Source organism: Pelodiscus sinensis, chromosome 20, assembly GCF_052426305.1.
Source record: "Pelodiscus sinensis isolate ZL-2025 chromosome 20, ASM5242630v1, whole genome shotgun sequence".
In the NCBI taxonomy this organism is placed as follows: Eukaryota; Metazoa; Chordata; order Testudines; family Trionychidae; genus Pelodiscus; species Pelodiscus sinensis.
The window spans coordinates 27742669-27761615 of record NC_143071.1 but is presented as its reverse complement, the minus strand read 5'-3'; the positions used below and the strand labels follow the sequence as shown (position 1 = coordinate 27761615).

Sequence of the window (18947 nt, the reverse complement as noted above, 5' to 3'; positions counted from 1 at the left end):
CTCCAGCCCTGCAGCTGTGTCGCTGGGGTGCTGTAGGAAAGACAAGCCCCTAGTGCCCCCACGCAGCTCGGTTAGAGCAACCGACTCCAGGGCCTCGGCACAGGGGGCTTCTTTGCCCTGAGTCCGCTGGGGGCTGCTCTCTGACAGCGCTGGGCCTGAGCGAGCTCTCGCCCTTCCTAGCCAGAGCCCAGGGCCATCTCGAGCAGGGGCAAGCAAAGCCCTGGGGGCCACAGCTGTTTCCCCAGCTGCCCCTATGCCTAGTGGAAGGGGCACGGAGCGGGAAGCCAGGATGCCCTGAAGTGAGGTCTCACCAGCTCCACATGTTGCTATTTACCTGCCCTGGACCCCCTGTCCCACCCTGCACCTCCGCCACGGAGGCAGCTGTGTATCAGCCACCCCTCCTCCATCAGGGCCCGGAAATGATTGAAACCAGCTGGCCTCGACCTCTCTTCCCCTCCCGTCGGACCTGTGGGCTTGGCACTGTCGCCTGGGACCCCCTGTTCTAGCTACAGGCTCACTCTACCTCCCGCCAGCCAGGGACAGGACCCCGACTCCCCCACTCTAACCACTCAAACGCACTCCCCTCTGGAGCTGGGACCACGAGTCCTGACTGGCCGTTGTGCAGTGGGGGCGACTCATCGGCCGAGCCCTCTGAAGTGCCCCCGTGCAAATCCCTTAGAAGAGCCGCCGCTGGGACGGAGCAGCCCTACTACCGCCAACGGCGCGAAATCGATCGACCCCAGCGGGGGTGCAGCCCCGTCTCGCCCGACCCTGGGCTGAAAGGACAGCAGAGCGGACTGCACGTCGCGGCAGAGCAGAGCAAGGAAAGGAAAAGGCAAAAAACGGTTCTCACCAAACCCGTCGGGATCGCTACAGACTGAGGCACCTGGGAACAGCGCTGGGAGCCCCAATCCACAGAGGAAGAAGGTTGTCACCTCGTGCATGGGAGAGGCTGGTGAGTTTCAGTCCCGACGCGACCCAAGCCCTCTGACAACGGATGCGAATAGGCACCTTCAGCCCGGAGACCCAGGGCCGGAGGGGCAAAGACCCCCCAGCTCGGGGGCGTGGCTGGAAGCTCGCCCAGCTGCAAGCTGCGTCGGGCCTGTCTGAGGACCTCGCCTCTTCAGGACGATCCAGAAGATCCCTTGGCCCAGCGCCACGTTTAGCGATCATTAGACCGAAGGGCCAGTCTCCAGCCAGTCCTTGGCCTCCCTGGTCAGCTCTGTTCTGACCACTGCCGACTCCCTGTGCAGCCGCTCTTGGGCACCACCCTACCCATGCCATGGCCTCTGACAAATCTCCCGGGGGGACTTCTAATGGGCTGCCTCCCAGGTCTGGGCACTTCCTCGCTCCCACCCACAACCGGATCTGTACCATATGCCCCCCCAGCCCGCTGACACAGAAATCCACGGCAGCACTCGGGGGACTTCGCAGGCAGCATGCACACGTCGGGCACGTCCCGGTGCCACGCCCACGGCGAGCCGCTTTCTGGTGCCACACAGAACGGCATTAAAAAACTGCCAAAATTCACTCCAACCGGAACAGCTGCCATTGTATTTTTAAACCTCGACGGCTCCAAAATCAACACGTCTGACTCAGTAGCGCCCGTTTTACTGACACCTGAATTCACCGCCACCCCATGGGGCGTTGGCCAAGAGCACAGCCGGAGTCAGTGGAGAATTGGACATGCCCCCCGCCCCCCCCACAAACGCGGAGAACAGCCAGGCCCGTGTTGGACAGATACAGAGACCCCAGCGGAGAGATACAAACCCTCGTAGGTTTGGAGCATTAGCCGGCCATGAGAGACATTCCCTCTGGAGAACCACAGAGCGGCCGCTGTCGGATCCAGGCCTGGTGGGGACACAGTCCATACACGCCAGGGCAGAACGCTCCCGCCAGCCAGCAACGCAAGTGCCCTGCAGCGCCAGGTCAGACCCAGGGAGGGCCAGGACCCCCGAGACTTGCCTGGCAGGAGAGACAGCAGGGCTTCACTGTCGCGGAAGCCCAGGTCTACAAAGCAGCACACACTTTGAGTGCCAGCTCTCTCGGAACGCAGCTGGGCTTCCGACAGCTGGTCCATGGTACCGTCCCTTCTCGGCCTGTGCTCCAGACTCCACAGGGCACATCTCAGCAGGGCCTGGCCCGCTCCCTGTTCAGATCCGGACACAGGTGTGACGGCGCGTTGGGGTCCCCCGCCTCCTGCACCCCCGAAAGGGCACGAACAGACTCCACCAGCCGGTAGAACAGAGGGAGTTTATTGCCTCTCCAGGGTACAGCCCAGCACAGATGTCACCAGGTTACAGGGCAGGCCTAGGATGCCGCAGCCCCCCTTGATATGGGGTGGGGGGTCCAGCTTCTAAACCCCCCAGGCTGTTGCTGAGGCTGCTTCCTCCATGCTCCCAGACAGAAAACTAACTAACTCTCCTCCAGCCCTGCCCCCAGCCAGGGGCGGCATCCACCTTCCTTTGTTCCTCCCCATGGGGGGTAGCTGGTCAGACAGGTTTGGAGCCCCCTTTGCATAATGACTCCTGTCACAGACAGCAGAGGTCGCCACAGCCCTAGCAAGGCACCCCCCCCCCCCACGTCACAACCGGCAACATTCTCACGGGAATCCAGGCTCGCCAGCTCCTGCCATTTTACCCCCAGTGGCCTGCGGCTCCTCCCGAAGGGCCAGCATCTCTAGCCAGGGGCTGACCGGCGAACCTCAGCGGCCATTCAGACCAAGGTTCCTAGCCCTCATGGCTGCGGAGAAAAGCCAGAAACGAGCCCCCGCGGCTCCAAACCCAGAGGGAAATGCCCCCCGCGCGTGGCTCATCTCGGGGCTTTTCGGCTCTCTCCTGAGAGGAGCGGCCGACTCACGACTCCTGAACACAGGGCGGGCAGGGCTGCCAATTCCCCCGGCCTACTGAGCCTCTAGCGCTGCGTGCCAGGCTACTGCAGCCTCCTGGAGCACGCCCCAGCACTCGCTTCTGCCCCCGGCCCTCACCGCCAATCGCCCTCTGCTCACACGAGAGCGGTGCCAAGCAAGAGCAGCTCCTTCCTGGCTGTTCCCGGCCACGCCCCTCGGGCCCGTCCTGTGCCATGTCTAATCTGGGGCCTGATCTCTTCAGACAGGGACCCAGCTGCCCTGGCAGAAACCCAGCGACTCCGGGGCCCTTCAGTGCGCGCTCGCTGCAGGATCCAGACCTGACATTGGAAGCACCGCGGGGCAGAGAACGGTCGTTTCCTCTCTGCAAAGTACCAGGCCGGTTTTTGTGCCACCGCGACACAAATCAGAGCTGACGCAGTCCCTGGCTGTGCCCGGCAAACGGCTGACAGAGGAGCCCGCAGGTCCCCTTCCTTCGAAAGCAAAGAGAAAGAGAAGCGGCCTCGCAGCTCTGAGCTCTTTGGATGCACCGTGGGGGTTTCAACGCTCGGGTCCCTCGAGTAACCCCACACACGAGTGCTCGTTCCACCCGGACGCGGGACACTGGCGAGACGGCCGAGCTGCGCAGCAAACGACATCAAAACAACCAGCCCCAGGAGCTAATGCAAAACAGCCGGCCCAGCGGCTGGCTCGCCGGAGGCCGCCAAGGTCGCTGTGTTTGTTGTTGTGAGTGGCACAGACGCTCAGGCAGACACACGACACCCCGGCGGGTTGCTGGGCATGGCGAACGCTGTTGTGGGCAGCACACGAGTGATGCGAACCCAGGCAATTCACGGGGTGCTGGTTTCCAAGACCCCTACTCCAAAGGTTAGAAGGAGAAAGGGATTCCAACACCCCGCAGGTCCGAAGCCAAAAGACACTGCCTTGAGGGCATCTGCTGGGGTATAACGTTCCAAGCAATCCACTCGGCCGCCCCCTCCCCCTCTCCATTGCCCCGGCTCCTCGCCGCCTGCTAAAAGAACATGCTTAATTAGGGAAGAAAAGGGAAAAGAATCCTCTCCATATTGAAAGCCATTGCAAAATCCTGGGGAATCGCACAACAACAAACAAACCCAGGTCTCTGGCCATGGTTCCAGATGGCACCTCAGATCATGCTGCGTGTTCCCAAGCTCCATCCAAACCAGCAAGCAGGACTCCAGGGACGGGCGTAAGACCGACCGACTGAGATCCCAGCCCATGCCGACATGCCCCTGGGCAGCCCCACAGAACCCAGCCAACGCTGCTGGGCTCCTTGCGGAATCAGAAACCGGCTCCGGCCAGGCACCAGCCCGGTTCACACGAAGGTGAATTCGGTGTCCAAGCCAAAACTCGGAGAAAATGACTCAGGGTCCAGGCCGGCAACAGTGCAGGTACGACAGACAGTCAATCAAAACCACAGCACAGCCCACGGTGGCGTTCAGCAGGGACTACACAGCGCCTCTGTAATCCATCAGGGCAGCGCAGAGAACCGAGCCAGGCCTGGCCACTACACAGCACAGCTAGCACTCCAGTTCCACCACGCACGCCAGACCTCTGCCTGCCAGAGGGCAGAAGCCGAACGTAGCTGTCCCCAGAAGAAGGGTCTGACTTGTTTGTGCCTTTTGTGAGTGGCAATCTCCCTGCGGGTGTGGCTAAGGCCCCAAGCCGGCCACAGCCATGACCCCCACGGAGCCCCATTTCGCTCCAGGATCAGGGCCCGATTCCAGAGCCCAAAGCAAGCGTCCCTGGCTGGCTGGGGTGCACACTATTTACGGCCGGGGGCTCCTGCCCGCTGCCAGCGTGCACACACGCCCCCCACCAGTGCCCGCAGCAGGCGGGTCTCTCTGGAAGGGCAGGTGGTAGGAGAGCGCCCGCAGACCTCACCCTCCAGAGGGAGAGTGCACCGCCAGCGACCGAGCCAGCCAGCCAGGCACATGCGGAAACCCCATGGCACCACTTCCACGGCCCACGCCTAACACCGCCCACCAGGCGGGCGAGCAGCCGAGAGCCACAACCTCTGCCCCCCCCCCCCCGCGTGGGGTGCCACGGGCGCTGCCCTCTGGCTGGGGCAGGGGCGAGGAGGGGGGCCCGGAATAAGGCGATGGCAGGGAGAGAAGCCACGCGGACCCTGCGGAGCTGGGGAAGGAGGGAAGCGCCACACAGGTGCGGGAGCTGCGAGGCCCCTCACCGCGCCAAGCCCAGACGCCCCGGGGAGGGGCGCGGGCGGACGGCCCTGGCTGGACGCACGGGAGGGGGGTCCCCAGGCTGCTGCCCCCGGCCCGGCCCTACCTGCCCACGGTCTGGTTGGCGAGCTGCCGCATGCGGTTGAATTGCTTCTTCATGTCGGCGGCGGCCGGGGCGCTCGGGGCGGCGGCGCTTACATGGCTCCTGCCGGGGCGCGGCGGCGGGCGGAGCGGGCGGGCTGGGGCCGGAGCCCGGCCGCGCGGCGCTGCTCCCGGGCGGCGGCAGCTCCCGCCCCCCGCTGGCTCAGCGCATCCTGCGGCATGGGGCTGGCGCGGCCCCTCCTGCTCCACCGGCGCGTTGCGCTGCGCTGCGCTGCGCTGCGGGGGCTCCGCGGCTGCTACTGCGGCTGCTCGCCCGGCCCGGCTGGGAGACGTAGTCCCTGCCCCGCGCCCCGCCGGCTTCCCGGCCCCGGCTCAGGGCAAGGGCGGCCAAGCCGAGGTCCCTGCGCGCAGGGCTTCTCCAGACCGGCCCTGGCAGGTGCACGTCTCGCCGGCCCTTAACCAGCCGCAGGGATGGAGCCTCCACACCCCCCCCCCCCAGCTCAGCCCGGGGTTCACCGCCCTGGCAGGCAGGAAGTTTTCCCTAATGTCCAACCTCAGCCTCCCTGGCTGCAGTTCAAGCCCCTGGCCCGGCCCTGTCGGCAGGGGCTGCAGGACCATTGTCATCCCTCCTCCTTGCACCTTTCATGTGCTTGCCAAGGTGAAACATGCTGACCTGGGGGTGCCTGACTCCCCTCCACTCCAGGCCCCGCCCCTACTGCACCCCTCCCTCCCTCTTCCCCACCTCCTCTCCTGAGAGGGCCCTGGCTCAGCTCTTCCCCCTCCCTCCTGGAGCTGGAGCCCTTGAAGCAGCTATTCCTGGAGGCACTGGGGGAAGAGCATATGCGTGGGGGCACCGTTGTGCAAGAGGGGTGGGGGAGCTTGGTTCCCATGGGTGCTTTTTGTTCCCCATGGGTGCTCCAGCCCCACAGCAGCCATGGAGGGGCGCCTGTGCGTGCCACTGATGGCTCCTTCCTCAGTGGGGCGCTTTGCATTTGTCCTTGTTGACTCTGGGCCTCTGTCCTGCAGCACGTTCCCTCGCTGTGCGCCAGGCGGTCGGAGCGCGGAGACACCAGCGGCGGAGCCAATCTGGGCAAGCGGCAGGAAATCCCCCTCCCACCCAAGCCGGCAGCATTTCCACGAGGTGTGAGCCGATGGCATGTTTGTGCAAGGCTCCAAGGGAACCAGCTTCGCATCCTTAGGGGCACGTGTCTGGGCTCAGCCTGGGACGGGAGAGCAGGTTCCAGGCTCGGGATGAAGGTCGGACAAGACCCGCTTGTCGAGTGACACAAGCGCAGGCGCATTGGGAGGACAAGCAGCTTGGCTTCAGCTCTGAGCGTTCAGCGCCTGTGTCATGCCAGGAGCTCCCCGCACGGCGTCCCTCTGGATGGAACACTGGGGGAAGTCCGGAAAGCCCCAAAGGGTCCTGCCTCCCAACTTTGCATGGAGGTGAGGCGTGAAAAATTGTTCTCCTTGGCCTCTGATGCTAGGACAAGAAGTGATGGGCTTCAGCCTACACCTACCTTGCTGCAGTTGGACATCAGGAAAAACTTCCTGCCTGTCAGGGTGGTGAAACACTGGAATAAAATGCCTGGGGGGGTTGTGGAATCTCTGTCATGAGATATTTAAGAGCAGGTTGGATGGACACCTGTCAGGGATGGTCTAGACGGTGCTTGGTCCAGCCGGGGGGCAGAGGACTGGACTCGATGGCCTCTCGAGGTGCCTTCCAGTCATACTGTTCTAGGATTCTGATTTGCAGCCAGCAGTGACTCCCAGCCAGATATATAAACCAAAGGGCTATTGGTCGCCTGGAACGCAGTATAGAACAGAGCTTGTTAGGAACATCAGCAAAGTTCATCTCAGAGCTCGTCCCCTTCTCCTTGGTCCCAAACCTGGCATCTGTCCAGCTTCCAGCAGCCAGGTAAACTGGCACCTGGCCTCCAGCACACTCTGCTCTCCAGCTCCTCCAGCTGGCTCTTGCAGAGGATGGGCCTCCGCCTTCAATTTCCAGAACAGAGTTAGGCCATCGGGCGGGCCCCATCACACCAGGGGTCCCTGTGAGCTGTGCACTTTGCAGCCACTCAGGAGAGAGCCCAGAGCACCCCCAGCTAGGTTTGGGTTTCTTCAAGTGGTGCACATTTGCACATGCCTCAGTGCACACATTTATTCTGCACCCGGATGGAAGAAACCTGCACATAGATAGAAAAGATTACTGGGAACATTGGTCACACGTGCCTCCAGGCGGTCACAGCAACAACAACACACCCTTGTCCCACCACCTAAATACTTGTACAACACATAGGGGAAACCGAGGCACCCAATATGCATACCAAACGTTACGAAAATCCCCACTTTGTCACACTAATGATGGAATCAGGAGACTTGGGGTCAGTCACAGCTTGGTCACTTACCCACTGTGCGATAACTCTGAGCGTCAATTTCCACATCTGCAAAGTGAGATTTGCCCTCCCTGGGGATGTGCGGCTGCTAAGTAGTCTATAAGTGGCCGGCGTTGTTGTTATCTCTGAGAGGCAAAGCACCTGCAACCTCCATTGAAATCAGTGGGAGTTTTAAGGATTCGGCTCTTCTTGTGATGCAGGCTATTGTGTGTGGTTCCCACCTTACAGCAGACAGCAGAACTGAGTCTCCGAGTCCGTCTTTGCTCAGTTAGACACTTGCAGAGATGGGCCACTCTCTGAATTTGACATATTTGCTTTTTATGTCTTTATTTGTGCTTGATGGGCATCCTGGAGCATCACTGGGAAATCAGAAGACACAAGCAGTGCGGCCTGTTACCGCAACACAGAGCGCCCCATCTACTGGTCAGCGGGTGTTGTGCACAGGGCCGTGCTCACACAGCAAAGGATGCTGAAGCATAAACAAAGGATGTCTGGGCCTCTTAACGAATGGGGGCAGTATGGCTAAATTGTTTAACAAATGGATAAACCCCCAGGCATGTTTATTTCAGCTCTTTGGAGGCCCAGGAGAAAAATCCGTGTTTGTCTTGCTGGAAAAGCCAGAAATTCCCAGTTCAGGGTAGAGCTCTGTCCTCAACTCACCTTGCTGAGCTAGCGATTGGTTAACGCCTGCAGATTGTACGGGGCAGCGTAGTGAGTGAAAAATCCTGCTTCAGCGGCATTTTCTCCTCCCTCTCCCACATCTGATCTGAGGACTCAGGCGTGTGGGGGGAAAGGATTTAGAAAAATGGGATCTGCAAACGCTGTCGGATTTTTCTGGGGTTCATTTTCTTCTCCAAAGTATTTGTTTCCAGTAGGAGGATCAAGGACAATGCTGAGAACCATACCACGCCGCGGTGTGCATAAACGGTATCAGTAACAAGCCAGGGTCTTCACACCAGTTTAGGGGCCCAGTCCTTCAAGCACCAACTTCCAGGGAGAGCTGAAGGGGGTTCTGACTGCAGCATGTTTACGGGATCAAGACTTGCAACCCTACAATAACTGAGCTGGGGGCCATTTGGGAAAGGAAGCAGATTTTATCAGCAATCTGCTGGGAAGAGCATGAAACATCAAAACCAGATATTTCGGCGACATCCGCGCTTTCGGGCAATGTAGCCAGCTGGTGGCGGTGGAGAAGGAATGACCCTAACAATGAATCGTATTAATGGCGCACAGCTAGCCCCGGTGTATGAGACACGACTGATTTGGATTTTGCCCGTGCCTGGGCCTTGTTAGGCCCAGAATCTGGCACCTGGCTGGCACCTTTCCTCCGTGAAGGCTTTACAAGCACTCCCAGTCCGGCACGCAGCTTTCACAGGAAGCACAAGCTACCGGCAAGGCCCTGATCCTACCCCGGGGTCTGATAGCATGGAGTCTTGCCCCCACAGGGAGATACCAGAGTCAAGGACAGTGGAGCCCAACACAAGACCAAGGCCTAAGAGTGCAACTCAGCTGCCATTTTAATCCCTTGGTTTTACTCACCTGGAGCTACTTAAGCAATTTCCCTTTTGGGAGGAAACTTTCCATGCTTGGCCTGAGAGCGAGAGCGAGCGAGAGAGAGAGAGCGAGAGAGAGTGTGTGTGTGTGTGAGTGAGTGAAATAAACACACGTTAATTTCATTTCCCCAAGACTGTTGTTATTTGTGGACTAGAGGGCCCCTGGTGCGTGGTCGTGGACAGCTGCCGAGTATGCGGCGATCCCAACTTTAACGAGTTTCTAAACAAAGGCCTTAATCCGGCAAAGCCTCACCCAGGTGCTGAGCCGTATGCCCCACTGACGGGAAGCGTGTGCATCAGCGTGGCAGGACCCGGGCCTATACAGACAGGGCCAAAGGTAGGAGAAAGGAAATGGAGTCAGCGGAGCGGAGCAGAGGATCTGGCGCAGGAGCATCAGAAGAGCACAGCCTGGTGAGGGGGTTCCAGACACCAGTCCAGTTCCCAGTTGTTTCCCTGGGGCTCGGCCTGTTTCCTGGGAAATGAAACGGGCCCGGCAAAGCCGCTGAGCCCCGAGTGGAAGGGATGAGCAAATCCTGCAATGATAGGCACGGGGCTGAGGGTTAGAGACGTCAGCAGCAAGGGGGCCACAGGTTGGAATCATACAATCCTAGGGTGGGCAGAGCCCTCAGGAGCCATCGAGTCCAGCCCCCTGCCCAAAGCAGGACCAATCTCAACTCAATCAGCCCAGCCAGGGCTTTGTCAAGCTGGGACTTACACACCTCTAGGGATGGAGATTCCACCCCCTCCCTAGGGACCCAGCCCAGCGCTTCACCACCCTCCTAGGGAAATAGCTTCTCCTAATATCCAACCTGGACCTTCCTCACTGCAACTTGAGCCCATTGCTCCTGGCTCTGCCATCTGCCCCCACTGAGAACAGCCTCGCTCCAGCCTCCCTTCAGGAAGTTGCAGGCTGCTCTCAAATCCCCCCCCCCCTTCCCTTCTGCAAACTAAACAAACCCAAATCCCTCGGCCTCTCCTCGTAGGCCCTGTGCTCCAGCCCCCTCGTCATTTTTGTTGCCCTCTGCTGCACTTTCTCCAATGTGTCTGGGCAGCGCGGATATTCAGCACATGTGGATGTTTGCAGGATCAGGGGCACCGCTAGGAGCAAAGTATGAACCACTCAGGAGATGTCCCAATCCTGGGGAGAGCTGGCCCAAGATTTTTGGCACCCCAGGGGAACTCTGACTTTGGTGGCCCCCATTCAATATAGACAAAAATGAATGAAGCGTTACCTCTATTCCTCGGCATTCGAACTGAACGATGTAGGCAGTGGTCAGGCTAATCTCGATCCCGCTGTCACGCCACAGAGTGAAACCACAACACGGAACGTGCCCAAGCCACTTACTAGAGTTTCTGCATCTGGCCAGATGATCCTGCTAGGGTAGGATCATCAGCCACTCCACTGAGCACATCTTAGACCATGTGGTTGCATATGCACGCAAATATATGTAAATATATGCAAATAGCTTCTTTCCCACAATGCCCTGGTGCTCCCAGCACCTCCTCCCTGTGGGCTAGAAATGCCGACACTGTGTATCCATCTGTTCCAGCCAGCCCATCCGCTTGCGTCTTTCAGTGCTCACCCTGCCTGGGAGATGCCTCGCCGTTGTGGAGTGCGTTCCCAGCAGAGGCCGCGTTCAAAGGATCCCACCCATGTGGTGAGCCCTGCTTAAACCCAAACCACTCCACGGGCCGCAAACAAACGGGCCATGTGTTGAGTAGCCCTGTATTGGATGTTTCCCTATCTAACTGCCACCATCTAGATCAGTGTTTCTTAAACTTTTTAAGACCAAGGAACACCAAACAATAATTTTTTTTATGAGGGACACCAAGGATTTTTTGTTGAGCAAAAAAAAAAAGTTATTGAACCAAAAAAAAAAGGTCACCTGCCCCTTTAAGGGCGGCCATTTTGAACTCTGTTGTTCTCCGCGACACACCTCTGACTGCTTCGAATACAGTTTAAGCAACACTGATCTCGTTTGACTTACTGGGCGCAGAGTCAGGGAATGCACACGGATGCAAAGAACTTCCCTGTAGTGTGTTAAACTTGAACCCCGCACCGTATATACCCATTGCCCCACGGCAAAGAAACGATTTGCCTCCAAACAACGCCTGACAGTGTCACTGAAACCAAATTCAGGGAATGTGACTGGCAAGGAACAAAAACCACCCGAGGATCTGTTGCTATTATTCTCGTTGTTGTCTTTCTATCTCTCCCACCGTCATCGCCTTGGCCACAGAGGTTCACGACAGATAGTAACCCTTCACGGTCTCATAAAACGCAGCCAAAACCGGTCATATCCATGCTAACCGGTCATATCCTTTGGTGGTACAGCCCTCCCCGCACCCCGTTCCTGTGTGATCACTTCAGCATTAGCCTCTGCTGCCGATGCCGACACATCTGCCCAGCGAACGAGCACTGTCATCAGCCTGCTGACTCGCAGCTGGGGTGCAGACCAGACCGGCTGACAAGGATTTTGCAGAGGGGGTAGCTTGGCAGACTTTCTCCCGAAGAGCCTTGGCGAGGAGCGGAACCAGCCCATTTGGCAGGGTTTTTCAAGGCAATGAACACGCGTTTCATGGTCACCGCTGTTCCGCAGATGCTCCTTCCTGACAGGGTCAGACTGCTCCGTGTTCAGTCTCTTTTCAGACACGTCCCTTCAGGTGCAGCTCAGCCGGGCATTGCTACAGAAAGAAAGGGGAAAAGGAAGGAAATGAGATTTATTCAGTGCAAACACATCCCTTCCTGTTCTGCTGGGCGTCTGTCTCCTGGAATTTAGCGGGTATCTGGAAAGACAGGAAAAAATCATGAAAAAAATATCTGTCGAAGGCCACCCCACCCCCACGCCACAGCCCAAACCACACACAGGGAAGATGAATTTTGCAACCTGGTTTTCCAAAGTCCGGTCTAAATTTGGTCTCATGGCAGTGAGGGGCTGATGTCACTGGCTAGCCGGGGTCCTGGCCAGATTCAGCTCTGTTACACCGATGGGAATCTGGTGTGTGCCACATACGGGACAGGATCTGGAGCACAGCACAGGCAGGCAGCTGCTCTCCGAGTTTGCACACAGATTTCCAATGCGTCTCATTTCCGATTGGCAGAACGACCCTCTCTTGTCTCCCCAGCACTTTAGGGCACTGTAACCCTCTGCTATTCCTCTGCTGGGTTTTCCCCTGCCCCCCAGCTGTGTGGTGCACCTCAGTCCTTGCTTGCAGACCACACCCCCCCCCGTCAACAACTCGGAGACCACACGTGGGGTTGGGCCATCGGCCGATTCCATGCCACAGGCTCTGTCGGGATGGGAAGCGATTCAAGGGCTGCCAGTGTTACATGCAGGGTAGTCAAGGACGGAGATGGCAGGGGAGAGAAATGTTTCTGGGTTTACGGAGGGAACCGCCTGTGACGGAGCGTTGGGGTTTCCCCGTCTCCTGCACCCCTGTAGTGGCACGAACAGACTCCCCCAGCCAGTAGAATAGAGGGAGTTTATTGCTTCTCCAGGATACAGCACAGCACAGTTGTGATCTGGTTACAGGAACTGGGGCTAAGGGCCTCAGTGCCCCCCCTTGAGATGGGGGGTGGCTGGGCCCTACAATCCCAGCCCCCCTCCCTAGCTCCTTCTCCCCTGCTTCCCAGACCAAAACTACCACTCTCTTCCAGCCCTGCCTCCCAGCCAGGGCTCCACTCCCCTTCTTCCCATTGTTCCGCTCCCTGGGAGATCACTGGTCGGACAGGTTCGCAGCCCTCTTGCATTATGACTCATCCCCTGCCCAGCTGGGCCGTGCTGCAGCCAGTGCGGGTCACCCACAGCCCGCTGCCCAGCATAGCAACCAGCAAGGTACCCCCATTACGTCACACCACCGGGCTCAGCTCCTTCCAGAGCAGCGCCGGGATCCCGCAGATGGGGGCCTGACTTTACCGTGAAGTTCATTCTTTTAGGAAAATTAACCTCGGGACCGATGCAGCTGGAGCTGAGGATGCTTCCCCCCCACACACACACTTTGCAATTCATGGCAAAATATGTCACCTGCCACCCCCGTTTCCACTTGCAGAGCACAGAGGCCGATGGGGAAAGGGCCCAGCCAAGTTAATATCAAAACACCCGCTGCCTCCAGTGGCCGCAGGATGAGGCTCAAAGTCCTCCGGGAAGCTGCTGTGTTGTGTCATGGCTGTTGCCTTTGTGTTCAATGGCCCTGGCTTACAAGGCGTGGAAGTTGAGAACCCTGTCTCTAGGGCTGGGGCACTCAGAGGTCCTGGTTTACACCAGTGGGGGGCCAGGCCCAGAGTTCCCAGCTGGTTGCCGTTGAAATGCCGTGCAGCTGAAAAGGAATTGGAAATCTCTAGGGAGGTAGGCGGGAAATACCATCCCCACAAGGGAAGGCCCCCCGGGAGCTCTCAGCCTCTGGCTGACAAAAGGGCTCTTGTAAATTAATGAGCAACAGAAGCTGCTCTAAGATCAGTTACGGGAGACCCCTCCTTGCAGGACAGCCAGTGCGGTGCAAGAACGGAACAGAACAGTTCCCATCCGAGCCGGCGCTCTCCATCCCGCAGTTTCAGGGAGGCCCAGAGATGAATTATTACCCGCTGCCCATGAAGGACTAGACTCCAACTACACTGGACTGGCATCAAGAGACTGGAGTCCATTCCAGCTGGGCGGCTGGGACACTTTGGGGAAGCCGAGGGCGCCGAAGCCCCGGATGACGGCGTCCGGGTCGGCGAGGCGGACCACCCTGCAGAGCAGCACCCGGTTGATGGCCTTGACCACCTGCGGAGAGAGACACAGCAAAGCCCCAGTGGGGCATGCAGGGAGAGGTCAGTCCTCCTCCTCCACCAGGAAGCTCTCCCGCAGGGCTTCCCGGATGCGGACGGCCCCCCGCTGGGCTTCCCGGATGGCGGCGGTGCGGGGCTGACCGTAGTGGCCAGCCATGCGGTCAGCCTCAGCCATCCAGGCTGGCAGGAAAGCCTCCCCCTTTCTCTCACATAAATTGTGGAGCACACAACATGCTGCCACCACGGGAGGGATGTTGTGCTCGGCCAGGTCCAGACGGGTGAGGAGGCATCGAAAGCGGGCTTTCAGTCGCCCGAAGGCCCCCTCCACCACGATGCGGGCCCTGGTCAGCCTGGCATTGAAGGCCTGGCGGGAGGGATTGAGGTGCCCCGTGTAGGGCTTCATGAGCCAGAGCTGCAGTGGGTAGGTGGCATCCCCCACCAGGCACACGGGCATGTCCACGTCCCCGACCCTGATGTGGCGGTCAGGGAAGAAGGTCCCATCCTGCAGCCGCTGGCACACGGAGGAGTTGCGGTACACCCGTGTGTTGTGTGCTTTGCCGGACCAGCCCACATTACTGTCGGTGAACTGTCCCCGGTGGTCACACACGGCCTGCAGGAGGATAGAGAAGTACCCCTTGCAGTTCACGTAACGGGACGCCTGGTGTTCCGGGGCACGGATGGGGATGTGCGTCCCGTCGATGGCCCCCCCGCAGTTGGGGAAGCGGAGGGCGCTGAATCCCTGGATGACGGCGTCCGGGTCGGCAAGGCGGACCACCCTGCGGAGCAGCACCCAGTTGATGGCCTTGACCACCTGCAGAGAGAGACACAGCAAAGCGCCAATCAGTGGAGCGCCCGGGTGGCTGGGAGCATTCGTGCCCTGGCAGTGCCCCGCGCCCCACTCGCAGAAGCAACCCCCCCTAGTGGCGTGTAGTACGGCCGGGACAGACTGACCCCTCCGGTGCGGGGCGCTTTCGCCTCCTCCCTCCCCCACTTTGTCCCTGGGGCGGCCCATCCCCTCCTTGCAGCCCCCTTCCCCTCCCGGCGCAGTGACCGACGAGTGCCATACCTGCATGAGCACTGCTCCGACGGTGGATCTCCCCACGCCGAACTGATTCCCGATGGATCGGTAGCTGTCCGGCGTGGAGAGCTTCCAGAGGGCGATAGCCACCCGCTTCTGGAGGGGGATGACGGGCCTCATGCGAGTGTCCCTTCTGCGCAGAGCAGGGGCGAGCCACTCGCAGAGCTCCAGGAAGGTGTCCCTCCTCATCCTGAAGTTCTGGGTCCACTGTTGGTCTTCCCAGCTCTCCAGGACGATGCAGTCCCACCAGTCGCTGCTGGTGTCCAGACGCCAGATGCGGCAGGGCACGCCGGTGCCGGGGCGCTGCTGCGGCTCCTCCACGGCCCCCAGGGCGGCCAGGTGGAGAGGCAGGGGGCTGACGTGCACCAGGAGGTGCCAGGCAGCCTCGAGCCATTGCTGGCAGGCTTGCAGCAGTAAGTCCAGAAAGTGCACCAGAAGGTGCAGGGCGAGCTCTGGCTCCCTTTTGCCACCTGCGGCGGCGTCCCCAAAGGGAAGCACCGACACACACGGGCGCAGGGACCAACGCTTTGCTGTCCCTCGGCGAGGTTGGCAAGCAAGCAGGAAAAGCTGAGAACCGGCTGTCCGGGGGGTCCCTTTAAGCACGAGCCTCAGATAGCCTCAGACAGCAGCCACACAAAGCAACTACTGACCTGATGCCCTGCCAGAATCGGTTTCAGCTGCCCTTAAATGCGCCCCTGCATCCAATCAGTGTGGACGCGCTAGTTCGAATTAGCAAAACGCTAATTCGAACTAGTTTTTAGTTCTAGATGTGTTAGTTCGAATTAGCTTAGTTCGAATTAACTAATTCGAACTAAGTTAGTTCGAATTAGCGCTGTAGTGTAGACGTGCCCTATGAGTCTTGCCCACATGCTCAGGGTTTAGCTGATCGCCATATTTGGGGTCAGGAAGGAATTTTCCTCCAGGGTAGATTGGCAGAGGCCCTGGAGGTTTTTTGCCTTCCTCTGTAGCATGGGGCACAGATCACAGCTGGAGGATTCTCTGCATCTTGGGGTCTTCAAAGTATTTGAAGGCTTCAATATCTGAGATATGGGTGAGAGGATTATTCTAGGAGGGGTGGGTGAGATTTTGTGGCCTGCACTGTGCAGGGGGTCAGACTAGATGATCATAATGGTCCCTTCTGACCTTAAAGTCTATGAGTCTATGAGTCCGCTGGTCTTGAGTTCTTGTTTCATTTGATAGAAATGTAGCCGTGTTAGTCTGGGGTAGTTGAAGCAAAATGCAGGACAATGCATTTCATTTGACACGTTTGTACGCAACAGGCCGTGTTACGGAGCCTGTTACCGTGAACAGCTGGAAACAGCGGTTTTTGCAAATGGTGGGTTATATCCCTGAGAGGGAGAGTGCCACAAAATGCAACCGGGAGCCATGGGGGGTAACAAAGCCTTGAGCGTTATGTTATAAAGCAAAGAGAATCTTGTTCCTCCTGTCCCTGCAAATCCTTCCCCTTCCCCACTAAGTATTCTCCATAGTAACCCTAAAAAGGCTGTGAAAATGTTTAACTTCAGACAAGGGCTTGGCATCCTGGAAAGCTGGAGAACACGGACTTCTACACATTAGGGACAGCTTGTTGTTCAAGTACAGTTAAGCACATGGCTGGTGCTTTGCAGGATTGGGGCTTAGGAGAGAAAATATATTTGTGACATTTATTTCACTCATTTAAACTTTGTTTCAGAAAGCAGAGTTTCTCTGGGCAACCCCTGCTAACTCCTCCGTGACCTGGTAAGCTAGCCGGGTGTCTTTTAAAGACCAGGCAAATAGTTCCACTGCTAGTAAGTGGAATAAAGCGACCGTTGTATTGTGTTACAGTCTGGCGTACTCTCCTTTCTGGTTTCAGCAAGCTCCCGTTGTCGTTGCTGGCCCTCTAGATGGCAGCATCCCCATGGATGGGAGAACGATAGAAACGAAGCCTTGGAGGAACACAGGAGAGCCACATCAGAAAGGATGGGCATGGGCGAGGTATGGAAAGTGGAGCCCTGGGCATTAGATGGAGACTTTCCCGTGCTGGCTGTGCCAGTGAGACCCGGAGCGACTCTGAGAACAGCAAGGCAGAGCGTCGGGTGGCTACGGCTGGACGGACACACACCTTTGGCCACACAAATTGCAGAGCAGAGAGCGAGCGAGTGAAAGGGAGACTCTAGAGATTGCAGGAGTTGAAGGTTCACACCAGGAGGCCGGGGGATGGGGGATGTAGGCAGAAGAGAGGAGCAAGGCCACTTTTGAAAATGTTATGGATGAACTTCAGCCCAGCACCGTGGGGACATGCAAGACCCACAGGGCTTCAAGGAGGCTGGGGTGCTCTCTGCTGCTGCATTGTGACGTCGTGGGGATTGTGTCCACTGTGTTCACTCTGGTTTTGCATTCACTGTTTGCTTGCTGTGCTTTGTGTGATTCTCCTGTCCTGAGCTGTTCGGGATTAACTCTGTGCGGGTGTGCCTCAGTTTCCCTGGACACTACAGCACTATCTGCAAGAAGAGGGGGGAGGCTGGGCTTGACTCATGGTGGAAGTATGTTCAGTCTCCCACCCCCTGAGGACCAGGTGACAGCAGATAACACCTTGGGCCTGGAAGCAGGACAAAGCAGGAGGCGGGGTTGCCTGGGGGGCTGTGAGCAGTGGCTGTGAGTGTGAGTTTGTTTCCAGCTGGCGGAGGGAGAAGGGAGCCTCGCTGACCTGGGGGGCTGGGGCTCTGGACCCCCCTATTTCCACGATGGGCTGTACTGACACAAGTCTGAGCTACGCTGTGTCCCTGTGAACCAATAACCCTTCTGTTCTACCGCCGGCTGAGAATCACGTCTGGCTGCGGATGTGGGCCCGGGGACTCCCCCACACCCCATGACGTGTGCGGAGACTCTTGCACGATCCCCGACAGTTACGTTCTGCCGTGGGAAAATCCCAGTCCATGGACACAACATCCTGGACCGTACTGAACAGGGATGTAAGGGAGGAGTCGACTACCCATAAGCCTATGCTGTTTACTGGGGAGTCAAGTCGACTGCTCACTTCCCCCGCCCCCACCGTTGCCTCTGTGTCAGTCCTGACTTGCACCAGCCCCAGGAGCCATCCCTGCTGTGGCTCTGTAGTCGGAGCCGGGCTGCCTGCACGCTCAGCTCCTACGACATTTAAACTGCAGAGCCACAGCAGCGGTCGCGAGCGCCCCTCCCCCATTATCGATAGATCGAGTAGTCGATGGAAATTCCATCGACTACCCAATTAGCTAAATAATCGCAACTGACCATCCCTAATGCTGAACAGGGGACACAGGTTTCTTTGAGTTCTCACTCCTAGCTCGAGACACTGCCTTTACCAATATACGGTCCCACTGGCTTCCGCTGGGCTACTGATTTAGCCTGATGCCCGTGTTTAGGTGCTTTCTGATTTGGGGCCAAAGCTCACGTTTCCTGGCTGTTTGAGAGCATTGCTTATGCTTTCTGGCAGCAGGAGGCTCAGAAAAGGGCGCCAAGCAGTTCCCTATGACCTAAAAGCTCACTATCTCTCCAGTCATATTGTATATTTCATGCATTTGCAATTTTCAAATTGTCTTTTGTATTAAGGAAACTTTAAGAACATAAGAACATAAGAGCGGCCGTACTGGATCAGGCCAAAGGTCCATCTAGCCCAGTATCCTGTCTACCGACAGTGGCCAGCGCCAGGTGCCCCAGAGAGGGTGGACCAATGACAACGATCGAGCGATTTGTCTCCTGCCATCCCTCTCCAGCCTCTGACGAACAGAGCCAGGGACACCATCCCTACCCCCATATTGACAAACTTTACTACTTTTCAGTCACCTGTGCACAATGCTTTGCTTCGCCAGTTTTAGACTAAACCCCACAGATCCCTCCAAAATGCCTCAAAACAAAGCCTCAGGAATATAACTGCTTAAGATATATGCCCCTCAAATACCTGCAGTTGCACTTTTTTCAGTAATCAAAACTGCAGAAAAATCTCCCTTCTTATGCAAATTTCT

At 58.1% G+C, this 18947-nt stretch overlaps 1 protein-coding gene across 5 annotated transcripts in view; it reads right to left on the bottom strand.

The window, feature by feature from the left end:
* The window catches only part of ARHGAP44 (Rho GTPase activating protein 44), a 113881-nt gene extending 108222 nt beyond the window's left edge, over positions 1-5659 (bottom strand). For 2 of the 5 annotated variants that reach the window (XM_089771992.1, XM_089771991.1), the window contains exon 1: positions 5174-5659. In XM_089771992.1, coding sequence (XP_089628118.1) covers positions 5174-5226 — 53 coding nt within the window. In that variant the 5' untranslated portion in view covers positions 5227-5659. The remainder of the gene's footprint in view (positions 1-5173) is intronic. The other 3 variants (XM_075903492.2, XM_075903498.2, XM_075903497.2) reach the window with 3 other exon arrangements.
* Positions 5660-18947: the final 13288 nt, after the last annotated feature.